General features: G+C 42.4%; 1 protein-coding gene across 3 annotated transcripts in view; it reads left to right on the forward strand.

Moving 5' to 3' along the window:
* The window catches only part of GNPAT (glyceronephosphate O-acyltransferase), a 40,490-nt gene extending 21,908 nt beyond the window's left edge, over window positions 1–18,582 (forward strand). For all 3 annotated transcript variants that reach the window (XM_061404813.1, XM_061404814.1, XM_061404815.1), the window contains 12 exons: window positions 3,548–3,675; window positions 3,988–4,063; window positions 4,330–4,481; window positions 4,599–4,729; window positions 6,136–6,359; window positions 9,576–9,818; window positions 11,618–11,697; window positions 12,566–12,706; window positions 12,974–13,073; window positions 13,157–13,250; window positions 13,859–13,920; window positions 18,287–18,582. In XM_061404813.1, coding sequence (XP_061260797.1) covers window positions 3,548–3,675; window positions 3,988–4,063; window positions 4,330–4,481; window positions 4,599–4,729; window positions 6,136–6,359; window positions 9,576–9,818; window positions 11,618–11,697; window positions 12,566–12,706; window positions 12,974–13,073; window positions 13,157–13,250; window positions 13,859–13,920; window positions 18,287–18,330 — 1,475 coding nt within the window. In that variant the 3' untranslated portion in view covers window positions 18,331–18,582. The remainder of the gene's footprint in view (window positions 1–3,547; window positions 3,676–3,987; window positions 4,064–4,329; window positions 4,482–4,598; window positions 4,730–6,135; window positions 6,360–9,575; window positions 9,819–11,617; window positions 11,698–12,565; window positions 12,707–12,973; window positions 13,074–13,156; window positions 13,251–13,858; window positions 13,921–18,286) is intronic.
* Window positions 18,583–18,878: the final 296 nt, after the last annotated feature.

Here is an 18,878-nt window from a genome sequence, read left to right on the forward strand (position 1 = left end):
TACTTTCTTTTTTTTTGTTCTTATAAAAATTAAAGTGTTCACTGGAACAATTTTAACAATTCCAAGGAAGTTGAAGAAAATGATGAAAATATAATAGCCTGTCCCTCCTTCCTTCTGGTTCCAGGTGTAATGGTTGGATTGAGTCCTCCGTGTTGTGCTCTACTGGCCTGGGCAGACATAAGCAAGCGTATGTGCACGTAGGGCTTTTGGTTTAGGTTGAAAAAGGAGAGTATACTACCCTACTGGTGGTTTTTTTTTTTTTCCCCCCGATGGTGCATCGGTGACTATCTCTATAGGTCAATAAATAGATCTAAACTTTTTTTAAAAAGTAAAAAAATTTTTAAAAATCTGAAGGGACTTCCATGGCGATCTGTTGATTAAGACTTCACATTTCTAATGCAGGGATGCGGGTTCAGTCCCTGGTCAGGGAACTAAGATCCCACATGCTGTGCAGTACAGCCGTAAAATAAATATTTTAAATCTAAAAAAAAAAATAGGTCTAAACTCTTTTTACTATTTTTCAATTGTGTTAAAATGCATAAAGCATAAAATTTGCCATCTTCATCATTTTTCAGTGCACACTTCAGTGACATAAAGTTCACACTGTGGTACTACAGTCTATCCACTGAAGTCTTCTCATCTTGCAAAAATGAAATTCTGTCTTCATTTAACACTTAACCTCTCATTCTATTCTCCCTGCATCCCCTGGCAGCCACTATTCTGTTAATGCTTCCTATCTCTACAAATTTGACTATGCACTACCTTCTGCAAGTGGAATTACACAGGATTTGTCCTTCTCTTGCCAGCCTGTTTCACACAGCATAGTGTTCTCGAGGTTCATCCGTATTGTAGTATCCGTCAGAATTTTCTTTTTTTTTTTAAGGCTAAATAATACCCAGTGTATTGTTATGCGGTTGCTAAGTCATGTCCGCCTCTTCGCAGCCCCAGGGCCTGCGGCATGCCAGGCTTCCCCGCCCTTCACTGTTTGTATAGACCGGATTTGGTTTACTCATTCATCTATCCCTGGAGACTCGGGATGCTTCCACTTTGTGGCTGTTGTGAATGGTGCTGCAGTGAGTGTAGATGGATAAATACCTGTCTGAGGCTCTGCTTTCAGTTCTTCCAGATATGTACCCAGAAGTAGAATTGCTGGGTTAGATGGTAATTTTATTTTTAATTTTTTGAGGAACTGCCATTTTGTTTTCTGTAGTGGCTGCACCCCAGCAGTGCATGCAGGTTCACTTTCTCCACATCCAACCAACACTGATTATTTTCTGGTTTTTTAGATTTTTTTCTTTTGTTGTTAATAATAGTCTTCATAATGGGTTTGAAGTGATATCTCGTCATGAGTATTTGTATTTCCCTGGTGATTAGTTATGTTAAGCATCTTTTCATATGCTTGTTGGCCAGTTCTATATCCTCTTCAGAGGAGTATTTTAAGTCTTTTGGATTGTTTCTTTTCTTTGTTGATGAGTTGTAGGAATTTTTTATATATTCTGTATCAGATATGTGATTGTAAATATTTTATCCCTTTTCACTCTGTTGATTGTATCCTTTGATGAATGGAAGTTTTTCATTTTGATTTACAGTCAGTGGTCTGTATCCACAAGTTCTGTATCCATGGATTTAACCAGCCATAGATCAAAAATATTTGGAATAAAAACTCCAGAAAGTTCCAAAAAGCAATAATTGAACTTGCCATCCACAGGGAACTATTTGCATAGCATTTACAGTATACTTGCAACTATTTACAAGCAGTTGTATTAAGAATTATAAGTAATCTGGAGCTGATTTAAAGTGTACTAAGGTGTGCTAGGTTGTATGCAAATACTCTGCCCTTTTATATAAGGGATTTGAACATCCAAGTGTTTTGGTACCCACAGAGTCCCGGAACCAGTCCCCCACGGGCTTCTCCCAACCCAAGGACAACTGTAGTCCAGTTTGTCTGTTGTTTCTTTTATTTTCCGTGCTTTTGGTCTCATATCCAAGAAATCATTGTCAAACCCAATGTTATAAAGCTTTCTCCCTATATTTTCTTCTAAAAGTTCTATAGACTTAGGTTTTGTATTTAGGTCCTTGATGTGTTTTGGTTTCATCTTTGTATGTCGTGTGACTTTTTTGGTAAGATTCTAACTTCATGTCTAAGATTTTTATTGCTACATAATATTCAGCAGTGTGTATGTATCATAATGTAGTAGTTTTGCTGTAACAAACAACTCTTCAGTTTATTTTCATATTAGTGCTTTTATTTCTGTAGAATTGATTCCAAGAAGTAGGATTACCAAGGTGAAGAAATTGTTTTTTATCTCCCTTATAGGTAGCCAGGAAAGCTGGGATTCAACCATGTATGCGCGTGCTCAGTCATGTCTGACCCTTTGTGACCCCATGGACTGTAGCCCACCAGGCTTCTCTGTCTCTAGGATTCTCCAGACAAATACTGGAGGGGTGATTTGCCATTTCCTTCTCCAGGGGATCTTCCCAACCCAGGGATCAAACCTGGGTCTCCTGCATTGCAGGCAGATTCTTTACCATCTGAGCCACCTGGATTTAATCAACACCTTTGTTAATAAACCCAGGTGGCACAGTGGTCAATAATCTGCCTGCCAAAGTAGGGGACTAAAGAGATATGAGTTTGATCCCTGGGCCGGGATGATCCCCTGGAAGAGGAAATGGCAACCCACTCCAGTATTCTTGCCTGGAAAATTCCGTGGACAGAGGAGCCTGGTGAGCTACAGTCCATGAGGTCGCAAAGAGTCAGACACAACTGAGCACTAACAGTAAAATTAAAACTGCCAGGAACCTAAGCACTTTAAAAGCATTTCCATCTATATAGACATGTGAAAAAGTTATTTGAAAATTAGGATAAAATGAAAAGAACTTTTTAAAAACTGATAGTGAACTCTTTCTTTTCATTGTTGAATTTTCTTTTCTAATCTGTGCTTCTAAAAGAATATCAATATTTTTACCTGATGGGTAAAAAGGAAAGGAGAGAGTGAGTGAGTTTGGCCTGCCTGTCCAGAGCATGAAGGATGTGTTGATCTGTCGTCAGGGCCAGGCTTCCCAGGTGGCTCAGTGGGTAAAGAATCTGCCTGCCAATGCAGGAGATGCCGGTTTGATCCCCTGGAGGAGGGCATGGCATCCCACTCCAATATTCTTTCCTGGAGAATCCCATGGATAGAGGAACCTGGCCAGCTACAGTCCATAGGGTCTTAAAGAGTTGGACACAAACAACTGAGCACTCACGTCTTGAGGTCAGCAGCAGTACTGACTAAAAAGGTTGGCATGATGCCACAGTTGAGGCTGCTGCCCCTGTCTCTTGCTGGTCTGGTTGTAGAAGCAGAGGTGCATGGGAAGGAGGGTGCACAAGGTAACCCCCTTACCAGCACCTGCCCACCGAGGCCGTTCTTTCCCATAATCCCATTAGATGTTTCTTCTTAAGATGAGGAGTGTCTTACATACATAAAACCTGTCTTAATAGAATTTGACTTGAGGTATTTATAGGAAGTTGCACTCTGTGGATAAATATTAACCAGCCTTTCTCTGGTAGACTTCTTGGGAATGAAGATGGTTGGTGAGCTGCTGCGGATGTCGGGGGCTTTCTTCATGCGGCGCACCTTTGGTGGCAATAAGCTCTACTGGGCCGTGTTCTCCGAATATGTGAAAACCATGTTGCGGGTAAATGCAGATAACTACCCAGTACTTTCAAGCTGTGCTTTCTTTTCACTGACGTTTGCTGTAAGGTCTTATTTAAATTCTTAACTTCCGAGTGGACCACTTAGCTGTTTCTTTCCCCTTGAGGAATGTGTGTAACCTCAGCAATCTGTTTACTCTGCGTGGCTCCCTTGTTTAAGTTTCACTGTGAGCAGTGTTTGCTCAGAGGGCTGGGGAGGGAACTCGGGAAAAGGAATCAAAAGAAGCATTTATCACTTTGAGAGTAGGCAACGGGTTTTGTGTTTTGTTTTGTTTGTTTGTGTTTTCTCTTTAAAGAATGGTTATGCTCCTGTTGAATTTTTCCTCGAAGGGACAAGAAGCCGCTCTGCCAAGACATTGACTCCAAAATTTGGTAGGTTCCTTACAGATTGAAGGAAAAATACAAACCCAAAGACTTCAGGTGTGGTGTTATCATAGCTGCTTAATAGAACATGACACTTTCTTTTTTTTTTTCAAGATATTCTTTACCTTATAAGTACAAGTGTTTCTTTATACGTGCAACTGTCTATATTGTATTTATGGGCTTGGTATATAATGTATACTCTTAGTATCTTTCCATGCCCTTGTTTGCTCTCCTTTTCAATATGTATGAAAAGCTCTTTCTCCCTGTGTTTACAGGTCTTCTAAATATTGTGATGGAACCATTTTTTAAAAGAGAAGTTTTTGATACCTACCTTGTTCCAATCAGCATCAGTTACGATAGGATATTGGAAGAAACTCTGTATGCATATGAGCTTCTAGGGGTTCCTAAGCCAAAAGAATCTACAACTGTACGTAAAGCTTGATAGCCAAGCTTGACTTTACTGGAATTTATAGAAAATGCTAGTTTATATGTCAACTAATTTCTGTATTTATTCCTATTTTTCCCCCTGTTGTGACATTCATAGGGATTGTTGAAAGCCAGGAGAATCCTCTCTGAGAAGTTTGGAAACATTCATGTGTACTTTGGAGACCCTGTGTCGCTTCGATCTCTGGCCGCTGGGAGGATGGGGCGGAGCCCGTATAACTTGGTTCCCAGGTGCAAGGCCTGTGTTTTCCTAACTGACATAGAAACAAGGACAAAAATCTAAAAGTGTAAATTGTAATTCTCGAGTTGACCACTTGCAGAACTGAAACTCGCTTTTCTGAGATGATAAGAAAAGAAAGCTTCAATTAATGTGTTTTCCAGACAGTTAGCTGCATTGTGCATATTAAATGTGCCAAGCCAGACAGTGCTAAAACAAACACAAGACGCCATTGCCTGCTCTCAAAGTGACAGATGTTTCTTCTGATTCCCTCTCCCCAGGCTCCCTCCCCAGTAACCTACAAACTTAAAAGCACAAACGAGAAAAGTGTGTTAACAAGCACGTGTGTGGGAATTGTTGAGCACTTGGTAGGCCAGCCAGAGTATTTATTTTTGATCCTGGAAAGGACTGTTTAGTAATAGTGAATGCGAGTGAGTCCCTGTTCTCAAGAAGGTTATAGTTTTATGGGCAAGGAAACATGTTAGGTTCTCTCAGGATGCAGCTGCAAACGCACATTTGGGGGTTTTCTTAATGCAGAGAAGTACACCTGCGGGAGTAAAAGAGACAGACCACCTGCTCAGCCAGGCCTCACGTGACTGCAGCATCGTTCATAATTTATCTGCAGTGCCAGTGGTCCCACAGCAGCTCCAGCTTCATTAGCTATCAGAAGCAGATAGTTAGATTTTTGTGGCCACAAGCTTCACTCTTTCAGTCTCAAATTGGCCAATTGTATCCATTACCAGGGAGTTCTCATTGGCTACAGCTTTCACATTATTTTGTGGGTTATTATGTGACTGCTGTCAGGTCATATGCATAGCCACGGTCCAACCAGCTGAGTGGGTTCCTGATATCATGCAGTGCAGTGTTTAGTGATCCAGGCATGAGGAGTGTAAGGTGAGGACCCTGGCAACACCGGGCAGGTGCCCTGAAACTTCTCAGAAGGACGGTGTGGCAGTCAGGCCCACTGTACAGCCTAGCAATGCAGACATGAGCAGTTGTCAACAGAACATATACCTGTTATAACCTGATTGGTGTGTTCTACAAGAGACACGCTCAAAAGACTATGGATTTGAACGAGGCATAGTAGTTCAGTCCAGTGGAGGAGGCATCAGTTTTCACAAAAGAAGTGATCTGTCCCACTTACAGAGCAGCAGAAGTGTTGTTTTGCCTGAAATCAGGGATAATAGAACCCTGTTAGCTTGAGTATTTTTAATCACCTGTCAAGAGCATGCTCTCAAGGTGAACAGACAGATCACACTTTAGTAAAGTGCAGGTATATTTTTTCAATGTGACCTGAGAGAATTCAGTTGGCATAAAGCATGAGAATCCTCTAAAGGGTCTGTCTTCTCCCGTTCCCTTCTCCTCTCACGTTGTCTCAGTAGCAGAACTGTGATTGCTTGTTCTGTATTCTTCCTTTTAGATATATTCCTCAGAAACAGTCAGAGGAGATGCACACCTTTGTGACTGAAGTTGCCTATAAAATGCAGCTTCTCCAAATTCAAAACCTGGTCCTGAGCCCGTGGCCGCTAATAGTTGCTGTCCTGCTTCAGAACCGGCCATCCATGGACTTTGATGCCCTGTTGGAAAAAACTTTATGGCTGAAAGGCTTAACCCAGGCCTTCGGGGGGTTTCTTACTTGGCCTGGTACGTATGTGGGACATATGTGGTGAGAATGCTTGCTTTTTTTATTTATTAAATTTGGAAAGCTAAACATGAAAAAAACCCATATCGGACTTTGAGCAAAGCATTGCTCAGAGAAAGAAAGCTTAGTCTGTTTTTATACTATAGGACATTGACCATAGCTTGTTGATTACTTGAGAATAATTGTCTATATGTCATGTCTCACTGTGAGACTCCAAGTAGATAGAGGACTAGAACACCCTCCTTTGTATCCAGTGGAGTGGGGAATAAATTAAGACTCTTCGTACTCCACATATTCTTCCCGCTACACCGACCTCTTTTTACCACATATTTGCAACCCTTTGCCTTACTGGATTGTAAGGATTAAAGGGCTAGTCTTGCAGAACTGTATACAATTCTCTGGTAATAACAGCTTTGAAAACCTCATTGGAGTTGTGAGTACTATGCTCAGAGTTTGGAATATATATGACAGTAGTTAGCTTAAGTTACTTTCAATCTCTTTGATTTAAAATTGTAGAGACTGCAATTGAAAATGCAATCTTTTGAGGGGGGCACACCCATAACATACAGGATTTTAGTTGCCCAACCGAGGATCAAACCTGTGCCCCTACATTGGAAACGTAGAGTTTTAACCACTGGACCTCTAGGGAAGTCTCAGAATGCAGTCTTTTTAAGACCATACAATTATATATAGTCAGATACTTACTGACTGTTCACTCATTAAACCTGGGGAGTACCAGGGGTACAAAGATGAACAAGATGTAAACCCTGTTCTGGATAGAAGGCAGGGTGGTTGGTGACGTGTAAACTAGTCATTCGTTGAAATAAAGTCAGAGAGCTATGGACAGACTGCTGAGGTTACTGAGAATAGTGCGTGGGAAAGGGCCCACACTCAGCAAGGTGTGACTTGTGAACCAGCCTTGAAGGGCACTAGGAGCCCTTCAGGAAGACAGCTGGGGAGGAGCATGGCTAATGCAGGGAGTAGGAACACGCAGTGAGGGGGCGACAGCACTGGGCGTCTCTTGACCCGCTGGTGACGGGTGACGTTAGAGCACTGGCTTTGGGGAAGGAGTGATGGAGATGGACATGTGGACAAAGGCTGGATCCCAGAGGCCTGCTGTCTTGGAGTCTGGACTAGAGTTGGAGGTCACAGAATGCAGCCGTGGATTTAGGCAGGGAAGTATGGCGGATTGGCCTTAGGAAGTAGCCAGATTTCAGTTTAAAGATGGACCACGGTGGGGAGGGACTGGAGTCAGGGAGACAGACAAGCAGGAAGACTGCCATTCAGAGATGAGCACTCAGGCAGCAGAGCCAGGCAGCCGCAGAGGGCAGCGTGGCTGACAGAGGCCTGGAGGCATTACTCACAGGAGTGCTGGTCAGCCGAGTGTTGATCACCAGTAGGGAAGTAAGGATGAATCATACATCTCTTCCCAGTATTGTAATGGTCTGATAGGAGGCACAGGACATGTTGATTGTAATATAAGGCGTAAAGTTGTGAAAGAGGAATACCCAGAAACATATGAAAATGGAGGCACCTGTCTTTCTGAGGTGTTTTGCTTTTTCCAGAGGGGATAAATATGTGGCTAATCCATAGCTAAAAGTACCTGTGCAGCCACCATGACAGCTGTAGTTGTCATTAATACAAAGTGAGAGTCGGTTGGTAAGTTCCAGAAGTCAGGTACCAGAAATGATCAAACACAGTTTCTAATTTAGAACGTGGTGTGTATATTTGGTTCCTTTTTTGCTTTTTTACCCAGATTATTTCATATTCTTAAGCATTCTCATGTCTAGGCTATGATATGCATATTATTATATTATATATGTAAAATAAATCGTATTGTATATATAGTGTCACACGCTGTATCATTACATGAACAACCTGAGACAAGGCAGATTAGTCCAGAGTGAATGTGATTGAGTCTGGAAGGAAAAACTTCGCCTCCCACTTGACCCTTCCATGAAGCATTCAGAACCTGTTGTCCCGCTTGAGCAGCGTGTCTCCTTTACACACCTGTCAGCCAGCTCTTCGGAGAAGGCAGTGGCACCCCACTCCAGTACTCTTGCCTGGAAACTCCCATGGACGGAGGAGCCTGGTGGGCTGCAGTCCATGGGGTCGCTAAGAGTCAGACATGACTGAGCAACTTCACTTTCACTTTTCACTTTCATGCATTGGAGAAGGAAATGGCAACCCACTCCAGTGTTCTTGCCTGGAGAATCCCAGGGACGGGGGAGGCTGGTGGGCTTCCGTCTATGGGGTGGCACAGAGTCGGACACGACTGAAGCGACTTAGCAGCAGCAGCAGCCAGCTCTTTGTCTCAGGGTAAGAATAAAATGAGTTCCCTTATTAAGAATATTGTTAAATACTCCCATCTCTTTTATCATGCTTATAATTCTAACTCCTCAGCTATCTTTTGGCCGGTGGAGTGTCGGGTGCTGACGTACCAGAAATTGTTATGAACCTACTTCTTCAGTTACCTTTGATACAGGAAAACCGGAAAAGTCTCTTTGGTGTCCCTTTGTACTCAGGGAGACGTGAAGCTTGGAGGGTGCCTGTTCGGGTTGCCCTTTGGTTTACCTCCAAAGTTGTAAAGTGATATTCTTGCCATCTTGGAATTTAGGTGTGTCGCATATCTTCTTTAAAAAAAAAAAAAATTTAATTTATTTATTTTTGGCTGCATTGGGTCTTAGTTGAGGCTGCAGGCTTAACTGACGTGTAGTATGTGGAATTTTAGTTCCCTGACCAGGGTTGAACCCACGTTAGAAGGGTAGAACCACCCATTAGAAGGCATGTTCTTAATCACTGGACCCCCCTCCCCTCCCCAGGGAAGTCCCTAGCATGTATTCTTGTCTTAGTATTCTTAGATTCACATATGTGATTTTCTTGTCATGTAACTTGATATTACAAAAATGTGATTCCTGAGAAAGTGTTGGCTTTCAAAATGGGAGTTGATGTGCATTTCAGAATGGCTAACAGATTTGGGGTAGATGAAAAAGTATGTTATATGTCCTTAAAAAGAGTTTATTTATGATATACTGCTTTTAAAATATCCTTCCCATGTAGTATCATTACCTCATTTGGTGGGGCTAAAACCAGTACCTGTACTTAACAGTAAATGTGTCATTTCACTAGCGTTATTTCATACTAGGGGTAAGACCCCCAGCAGTGACCCAGCCCGTTTCTTTGCCATTTCCCTGAGTGAATTGTCCTTGCCTATTTAGATAATGAACCTGCTGAAGCAGTTATCCAGTCCAGCATTCTTCTGCATTCCAACATCGTCAGCCTCGTCAAAGACCGGGTGATTCTGAAAATGGAGTGCGGAGACTCGGAACTGGTGGATGGACTCATTTTCCAGCATATCACCCTCCTCATGTGCTTGGCATACAGGAACCAGCTGCTCAACGTTTTTGTCCGTCCGTCCTTAGTCGCTATGGCATTGCAGATGACACCTGGGTTCAGGAAAGGTAACTTTTGGTACCATGGTCTTGAATTCTGGAAGAGACCTGGCCATTCAGTCCCATGTAGGGAGCAACGTTTGAAGCTTTAAATGCCGTGCCACGTGTGTGCAGCCCACACCCCAGCAAGGGAAGGGCCTGTACTCAGAATTAGTCAGGTTTTTCCTCCTAAATACATGACTAACTGCCTAAAACTCGGGAATTGCAAAGGACCTAAAAAAATGATCTAATCTAAACATCTCCTTTTATAAATGAGGAACACTAGGCCTAGAAATTTCTGACTACTTGAGGGTATGAGACGAGAGCACAGCTCTCCATTGCCTGGTCTGATGCGCTTTCTCTGATGTCACTTCCCTCAGCCGACAGAAGCAGACGGGGTGGGTGAACAGTCCCAGCGGTGTGTGAGTGCTCATATACAGGAGCGTGCTGGTCGCACCGAGGAGTATAACAACAAGTGGAGCCGTGTTTTTCACAGAAACCTGTAGTCAGGGCTGCACTGTAGAATTTTTGGAGGCTGAGTTCCTTCCCCGAAAGCCTCTGATTCAGTTGGTTGTCTTTGTGTTTGTCATCCAGAGCTCTGTAGATCATTTTAAGGAAAAGCCAGAGTGGAGGTACACTGGGCTCAGCTGCAGACCTTTAGCCTTGGAAGGAAATGTCATTTTGTGAATGAGGAAACTGAGGCCCAGAGGGGTCAGACAGCTTAGCTCAGGACAAAGGAAACTCAGACCTTGATCCTAGTTCTCCCTGAGGCTTCTCACATTGGGATTCATCCACAGCTGAGGGGCACATACGTAGTCTTCTGGAGTATTTCAGTGTGAACACTCTGAAATTGGAGGCGACCGTTTGTGTCCGCATGGAGGTATATTTTTATGATGAGAAAAGTCATGCCAGAAAGATGAATGTCTGTATCTGATGGGCCAGGAAGACCCACACATCTGAGGGGTAAGACAGTAGTTTCTAGTGTTGTGTGCCAGTGTGTTCTAGTGCCAAAGATGGGGTAGAGACATCGGCAGATGTTAATGTGGAAGGAAGCGAGGAAGCCATTCCTTTCCTTCTCTGCTAGGAAACCATGCACAGGTGAAGTGAAGTGCCCTGGCTTTAAGGCCACTTGCTCATTTCCACACTGACTGATTAGAAGCCTGATTGTAATTCAGCTTCAACCATTGAAATCATACTAGACTGTAGTTTACTTGTGGGTAAAATTTAGATTGTTTATAGCTTCCTTCCCTGGTAGCTCAGCTGGTAAAGAATCCGCCTGCAATGCAGGAGACCCCGTTCTATTCCTGGGTCGGGAAAGTCCCCTGGAAAAGGGATAGGCTACCCACTCCAATATTCATGGGCTTCCCTGGTGACTCAGATGATAAAGAATCCGCCTGCAATGTGGGAGACCTGGGTTCAATCCCTGGGTGGGAAGATCCCCTAGAGGGAGAGCATGGCAACCCACTCCAGTGTTCTTGCCTGTAGAATCCCCATGGGCAGAGGAGCCTGGCAGGCTACAGTCCTTGGGGTCGCAAAGAGTTAGACACAACTGAGCAACTAAGCACACAGCATAGCTTCCTTGCCCCTGGAATATGAATAATATGCCTTTAAAATACTACATTTTGAGCTTCAAGAGGAACAGGACATATGTATACCTATGGCTGACTCATGGCAGAAACCAAAGCTATTATAAAGCAATTATTCTTCAATTAAAAATAAATAAATTTAAAAAAATAAAATACTACATTTTGGAGTATCATGAACTGCTTGGTACTCCCTGCCTGTTTAAAAAGCTGAGTTGTAATTTTGTGTAATGAATTTATTTCCAGAGGATGTCTACAGTTGCTTTCGCTTCCTATGCAGTGTTTTTTCAGATGAGTTCATCTTTCTTCCAGGAAATGCACTAAAGGTAAATCCTTAACTGCAGAAAAGCTGTGTGTTTATGGTGTGAGTTCTGAAAATGTTAGGCTTGGATTCACAGGTGTGTCTTCCCTTCCTTCAAGGCTACATGCAGCAGAGAAAGAGACGTGCAAAAGGGAAACATGGACACATATAGTTCAACAAACTCGGTTTTAATTCTTCACATTTAATCAATAATTTGGGGATTATTTGGTGAGAGGAACCAAATCGTTGAACTGTTAGTGCAGCCACTGTAAAAATAACTAATAGCCAACTATTCTGTTAGAAAATTTACCAATCAGGACGCGTTTTCCAGCACAACTTACTGGAATGATTAGGGTCTTTTGCTTAGAGACTGGAGAACAGTGGTCCTGCCTGGTGGTGTGGACAGCTGGTGAAGGATCGGGCCCCCAGAGCTGGACCGCTGGCTTGCAGGCGTGGAAGCAGCACTGGCAAGTGGGTCTGGGGTCTGTCCGTTACGCTGAGGGACACAGGTTTTGTTCAGTAGGAAGTGAGGGCAGCCATTTTGAGCATAACATGATTCTCAGTGTTTTTCGGACTTGCCGCATGCACTTTTGTTTAAATGTGAGGAGAGTATGGCTGTATACAAAGTGAAAGATCTGTTGCCCAGGTAATGGTTTCTGAGGCTTATCAGGTTTTCAGTGTTTACTGTATTTGAGGATCAATATTCTGAGCGTCGAAACAGTGCTGCTCTGGCTCCTAACAACCACAACCGTGGGTCTGGGAAGGGTTGCAGAATTAGCTAGTGTTTCTCTTGTTTCACGGGTGCATGGCTGCATACACTGAGCCCAGCAGTGGATCATTGACCTAAATTATAAATTTGTGGATGAATTCTGTCTTTTCCCCTCCCCTTCCAGGACTTTGAAGAAGGCTGTTACTTGCTTTGTAAAAGTGAGGCCATACAAGTGATGACGAGGGACATCCTAGTTACAGAAAAAGGAAATTCTGTGTTAGAGTTTTTAATAGGACTTTTTAAACCTTTTGTGGAATCTTATCAGGTGTGTAAATCTTTGCAAGTTCTCCTTCATCCTCCCATAACAAATATAACTGAGACTGTCCTACCCTGTACTTATTTCCGGTCTGAAGAGCAAGTGTCTTCCCCAAGGGAATGGTAGAACTTTTTTTTTGCAAGGGGAGGGGTCTTTATTCTGCCACAGAGGGGCAGAATACAATTAAGAGGGTCAGTGTAAAATTTTTACTGTTCTATTGTAGTTGGCTTCCCTTTTTCACTTTCTGTTCCTCTTATCCCCCCTCTTAAAAATAAGATAATTTGCAAATACCTCTTGAATGAAGAAGAAGACTACTTCACTGAGAAACAGTACTTCATAAGAGTTAGAAAATTCACAAGTCAGCTTCTCGATCAAGGTGAGTCACAACCCTGAAGGCGGTGCTTTCTGTCAGCTGAGAACAAACAGGAGGTCACTCACTCCCTCATCCCTGTGTTTTAGGGGCCTCACAGTGTTACGATGTATTATCCTCCGACGTACAGAAAAATGCCTTAGCAGCTTTTGTGAGGCTCGGTGTGGTGGAGAAGAAGAAGGTGTAAGTAACAGAGCATGATGCCCAGGGTGGGCTCGGGGCGGCGACAGCTCAAAGCAGTCGAACACCGAGTCCATAGAGAGAACTGTGGAGATGCATGTGGTCTAGGAAGCATCACGTCATGCTTCACTTCTGCACGTTCTGAGTAGTGAAGTCACTCTGCGTTCCCATGCAGATTTTATGTGGCTATGAATAAACATTACACTGAAGCAAAGAAAAAATTTGCTTTAGGCCAGCATTTTGGCTTAGACCTAATTACTGAAATTTATAGGTTAATTCTGGAGTAGGAAATGGCAACCCACTCCTTTATTGCCTGAAATATTCCCTGGACAGAGGAGCCTGGTGGGCGCAGCCCATGGGGAGCAAAGAATTGGACACGACCGAGCGATTGAGTACACGTGCACACATATTGGTTAATTATAAGAAAATCCGAGTGGGGGGCATGTCGTGTGTGTGTGTATCCTTACATATATATTCATATACACACAACTTTCAGCTATTTAAAACTACCCTTGAGGAAGACTATTTAAACATTCTTACTATATAAAAAATGAATGTTGTCTTTTTGTCCTAATTTATGCAGTAAGAAAGCTTATTATTTTTTCTCCTAGAAATAATGATTATATATTTAACGTGAACGAACCTGCCACAACAAAGTTAGAGGAAATGCTTGGTAAGTACCATTTAATAAAATGTGATGGGTTTTCACATTGCATTTAGCAACATATAGTAAAACAGGAAAGTACGGTACTAAATAATTTATCAAAATGAACAGCAGTCAAGCTTTAATACACGCAAAGAACTATTTTTGTTTTATTTTTGTTTTTTTTTTATATTCATGGATAAGCTTTATTCCAATGTCTACATAAAAATGAGTTGATGTTAATTAGGAAATAGTTTTTCCAAAGGCGTTAAAATTTATCAAACAACAGAATTTTGTCCTTCCCTTTAGGCAAAGAACTATTTCTATCATCTAGAGTTTTCTTAAGGAACTAAGAAGAAAACTAACAGAAAACACACCAGGCATAAAATAGGCAGTCTTACACAGCATAAAAACGATCCGCTCCTAACATACTAACCAGGGTGCATGATCTAGTCCTGGTGACATCAAGAAGATGCTCTCCTTCTAGTTTGGATTCATTAGCTCCCATTTCATTGCCAAGGACCTTAGTTTCCTGAATGGGGCCTGAAGCCAGGCCCTTAGCAATGAAAGCATGGAGTCCTAACCACTGGACTGCCTGCTTAGGACTAAAATAGTCTTCTGTTTATAGTATGTCTGAAATTTCAGAATACATAACCTTGAAATTCGATTTTGAATTTTGTGGTGGTGGTGTTCAGTTCCTAAGTCGTGTCTGACTCTGCGACCCGTGGACTGCAGCATGCCAGGCTTCCCTGTCTTTCACCATCTCCCAGAGTTTGCTCAAACTCATGTCCATTAAGTTGGTGATGCCATCCAACCAGCTCATCCTCTGTCGTCCCCTTCTCTTTCTGCCTTCAGTCTTTCTCAGCATCAGGGTCTTTTCCAGTGAGTCAACTTTACACATCAGGTGGCCAGAGTATTGGAGCTTTAGCTTCAGCATCAGTCCTTTCAATGAATATTTAGGGTTGATTTCCTTAGGATTCACTGGTTTGATCTCCTTACTGTCCAAGGGACTCTCAACAGTCTTTTCCAATACCACAATTCAAAAGCATCAGTTCTGCGGCGCTCAGCCTTCTTTATGGTCCAACTCTCACATCCATGGCTACTGGAAAAACTATAGCTTTGACTACGTGGATCTTTGTTAGCAAAGTGACATCTCTGCTTTTTAATATGTTGTCTAGATTTTTCATAGGTTTTCTTCCAAGAAGCAAGTGTCTTTTAAAATTTCATAGCTGCAGTCACCATCCACAGAGACCACTAAAATTAAGTGTGTCACTGTTTCCATTGTTTCCCCAGCTATTTGCTGTGAAGTGATGGGACCAGGTGCCATAATCTTAGCTTTCTGAATGTTGAGTTTTAAGCCAACTTTTTCACTCTCCTCTTTCACCTTCATCAAGAGGCTCTTTAGTTCCTCTTTGCTTTCTGCCATTAGGGTGGTATCGTCTACATATTTGAGGTTGTTGATATTTCTCCTGGCAATCTTGATTCCAGTGGTGCTTCAACTAGCCCAGCATTTCGCATGACCTACACTGTATATAAGTTAAATAAACAGGGTGACAATATACAGCCTTGACGTACTCCTTTTCCAGTTTTGAGCCTGTATGTTTATTCCATATCTGGTTCTGTTTCTTCTTGACCTGCATACAGGTTTCTCAGGAGGCAGGTAAGTTGGTCCAGTATTCCCATCTCTTTAAGAATTTTCCACAGTTGGTTATGATCCACAAAGTCAAAGGCTTTAGCATAGTCAGTGAAGCAGAAGTAGATGGTTCATGGAATTCTCTTGCTTTTTCTATGAGACAGTGGATGTTGGCAATTTGATCTCTGGTTCCTCTGCCTTTTCTAAATCCAGTGTCTACATCTGGAAGTTCACAGTTCACATACTGTTGAAGCCTAGCTTGAAGGATTTTGAGCATTACCTTGCCAACATGCGAAATGAACGCAATTGTATGGTAGTTTGAGCATTCTTTGGCATTGCCTTCCTTTGGGATTGGAATGAAAACTGACCTTTTCCAGTCCTGTGGCCACTGATGAGATTCCCAAATTTGCTGGCATATTGAGTGCAGCACTTTAACAGCATTATCTTTTAGGATTTGAAATACCTCAACTGGAATTCTGTCACCTCTACTAGCTTTGTTCATAGTAATGCTTCCTAAGGCCCACTTGACTTCACACCGTAGGATGTCTGACTCTAGGTGAGTGACCACACCATTGTGGTTATCTGGGTCATTAAGACCTTTTTTCATTCCAATCCCAAAGAAAGGCAATGCCAAAGAATGCTCAAACCACCACACAATTGCACTCATCTCACATGCTAGTAAAGTAATGCTCAAAATTCTCCAAGCCAGACTTCAGCAATATGTGAATCGTGAACTTCCAGATATTCAAGCTGGTTTTAGAAAAGGCAGAGGAACCAGAGATCAAATTGCCAACATCCACTCGATCATCGAAAAAGCAAGAGAAAACATCTATTTCTGCTTTGTTGACTATGCCAAAGCCTTTGACTGTGTGGATCACAATAAACTGTGGAAAATTCTTCAAGAGATGGGAATACCAGACCACCTGACCTGCCTCTTGAGAAACCTATATGCAGGTCAGGAAGCAACAGTTAGAACTGGACATGGAACAAAAGACTGGTTCCAAATAGGAAAAGGAGTATGTCAAGGCTGTATATTGTCACCCTGCTTATTTAACTTATATGCAGAGTACATCAAGAGAAACGCTGGGCTGGATGAAGCATAAGCTGGAATCAAGATTGCTGGGAGAAATATCAATAACATCAGATATGCAGATGATACCACCCTTATTGGCAGAAAGTGAAGAGAAACTAAAAAGCCTCTTGATGAAAGTGAAAGAGGATAGTGAAAAATTTGGCTTAAAGCTCAACATTTAGAAAACGAAGATCATGGCATCTGGCCCCATCACTTCATGGGAAATAGATGGGGAAACAGTGAAAACAGTGTCAGACTTTATTTTTTGGGGCTCCAAAATCACTGCAGATGGTGATTGCAGCCATGAAATTAAAAGACGCTTACTCCTTGGAAGGAAAGTTATGACCAACCTAGATAGCATATTCAGAAGCAGAGACATTACTTTGCCAACAAAGGTCCATCTAGTCAAGGCTGTGGTTTTTCCAGTGGTCATGTATGATGTGAGAGTTGGACTGTGAAGAAAGCTGAGCGCCTAAGAATTGATGCTTTTTATTTATTTATTTATTTTATTTTTTAACTTTACAATATTGTATTGGTTTTGCCATATATCAACATGAATCCGCCACAGGTATACACATGTTCCCCATCCTGAACCCTCCTCCCTCCTCCCTCCCCGTACCATCCCTCTGGGTTGTCCCAGTGCACCAGCCCCAAGCATCCAGTATCGTGCATCAAACCTGGACTGGCGACTCGTTTCATCTATGATATTATACATGTTTCAGTGGACTCTGTGGGAGAGGGAGAGGGTGGGATGAATTGATGCTTTTGAACTGTGGTGTTGGAGAAGACTCTTCAGAGTCCCTTGGACTGTAAGGAGGTCCAACCAGTCCATCCTAACTGAGATCAGTCCTGGGTGTTCTTTGGAAGGACTGATGCTAAACCTGAAACTCCAGTACTTTGGCCACCTTACGCGAAAAGTTGACTCATTGGAAAAGACTCTGATGCTGGGAGGGATTAGGGGCAGGAGGAGAAGGGGATGACAGAGGATGAGATGGCTGGATAGCATCACCGACTCAATGGACATGGGTTTGGGTGAACTCCGGGAGTTGGTGATGGACAGGGAGGCCTGGTGTGCTGCAATTCATGGGGTCGCAAAGAGTCGGACACGACTGAGCAACTGAACTGAACTGAAGACCTTTTTTGTACAGTTCTTCTGTGTGCTCTTGCCACCTCTTACTATCTTCTGCTCTGTTAGGTCCACACCACTCCTGTCCTTTGTTGTGTCTGTCTTTTGCATGATACATTCCCTTGGAGTCTCTAATTTTCTTGAGGAGATCTCTAGTCTTTCCCATTCGTTTGTTTTCTGCTATTTCTTTGCATTGTTCATTTAAGATGTGTTTTTTTAATCTCCCTGCTATTCTTTGGAATTTGGTGAGAGAGGCATAAAGCTAAAATAGACACCAAAACCCTCATTCTGAGGATGATGGAGTTGATTTCTTAATCTCAGAAGTCAACGGTGTGAGAGTGAACATACTGGAACATGCTCGCCTTGAAGTTCAGGAAACCTGGCTGCGGGCACCATGGCCATGCCCATCGCCTCTTTGAGACACTGCTGCTTCTATTAACGGTGCTGCTGTCTCCACTGATTGTTTTTCAGTCTGTAAAACTCTGCACAGATGTCATGTGTTTTTCTTTCGCCAGTGCCCAAGTGTTGTATGATTTCATGAGCCATCTCTCTGTTTTTACCTTAGGTTGTAAAACACCAGTAGGAAAACCAGCAACTGCGAAGCTTTAATGATTGCCAAATGGTTACAGAAAAATTGGTCGTGTAATTTCTGTCATTCATGGACTCGTATTACAACAAAGAGGGAAGTAAAGGAAGTGACCCATCTTCTCATCCTTTATAAGGCTTCGAGAACAGTGGACTCAGTACAGAGGGAGAGCTATCAGTTTAAGCAGTCAGTGAAATTTGCTCCACAATGGTTAAAAAGACGTTTGTGTCCAACCCTGTGTGTGTTTTAAAATAAAACAGGCTTTTGGAAACATGTTTGGAAATACAAAGCCTAGCTCCTATTTCACTAACACGTTCAACTTACTACATGTATTTAACTGTTATGTTGACTTCTGAATTAAAATGCAGCATCAACTTTATAAAGGCTCTGGCTATCAAAAGAGAACTACTAGAAAGGGCATGTCTTACGCTTCTCGTGACTTTCTTTAATTCAGGTTGCCTCAAACAAGTACACATTTGACAAAGATATATAATAAAGTAGCTAGCTTCCATTAAACTTTGCCACCCAAGGGCCTTAATCAGTAAAACTGAATTAGAGAAAGTACATGTGA

This window comes from Bos javanicus, chromosome 28, assembly GCF_032452875.1.
Source record: "Bos javanicus breed banteng chromosome 28, ARS-OSU_banteng_1.0, whole genome shotgun sequence".
Classification (NCBI taxonomy): domain Eukaryota; kingdom Metazoa; phylum Chordata; class Mammalia; order Artiodactyla; family Bovidae; genus Bos; species Bos javanicus.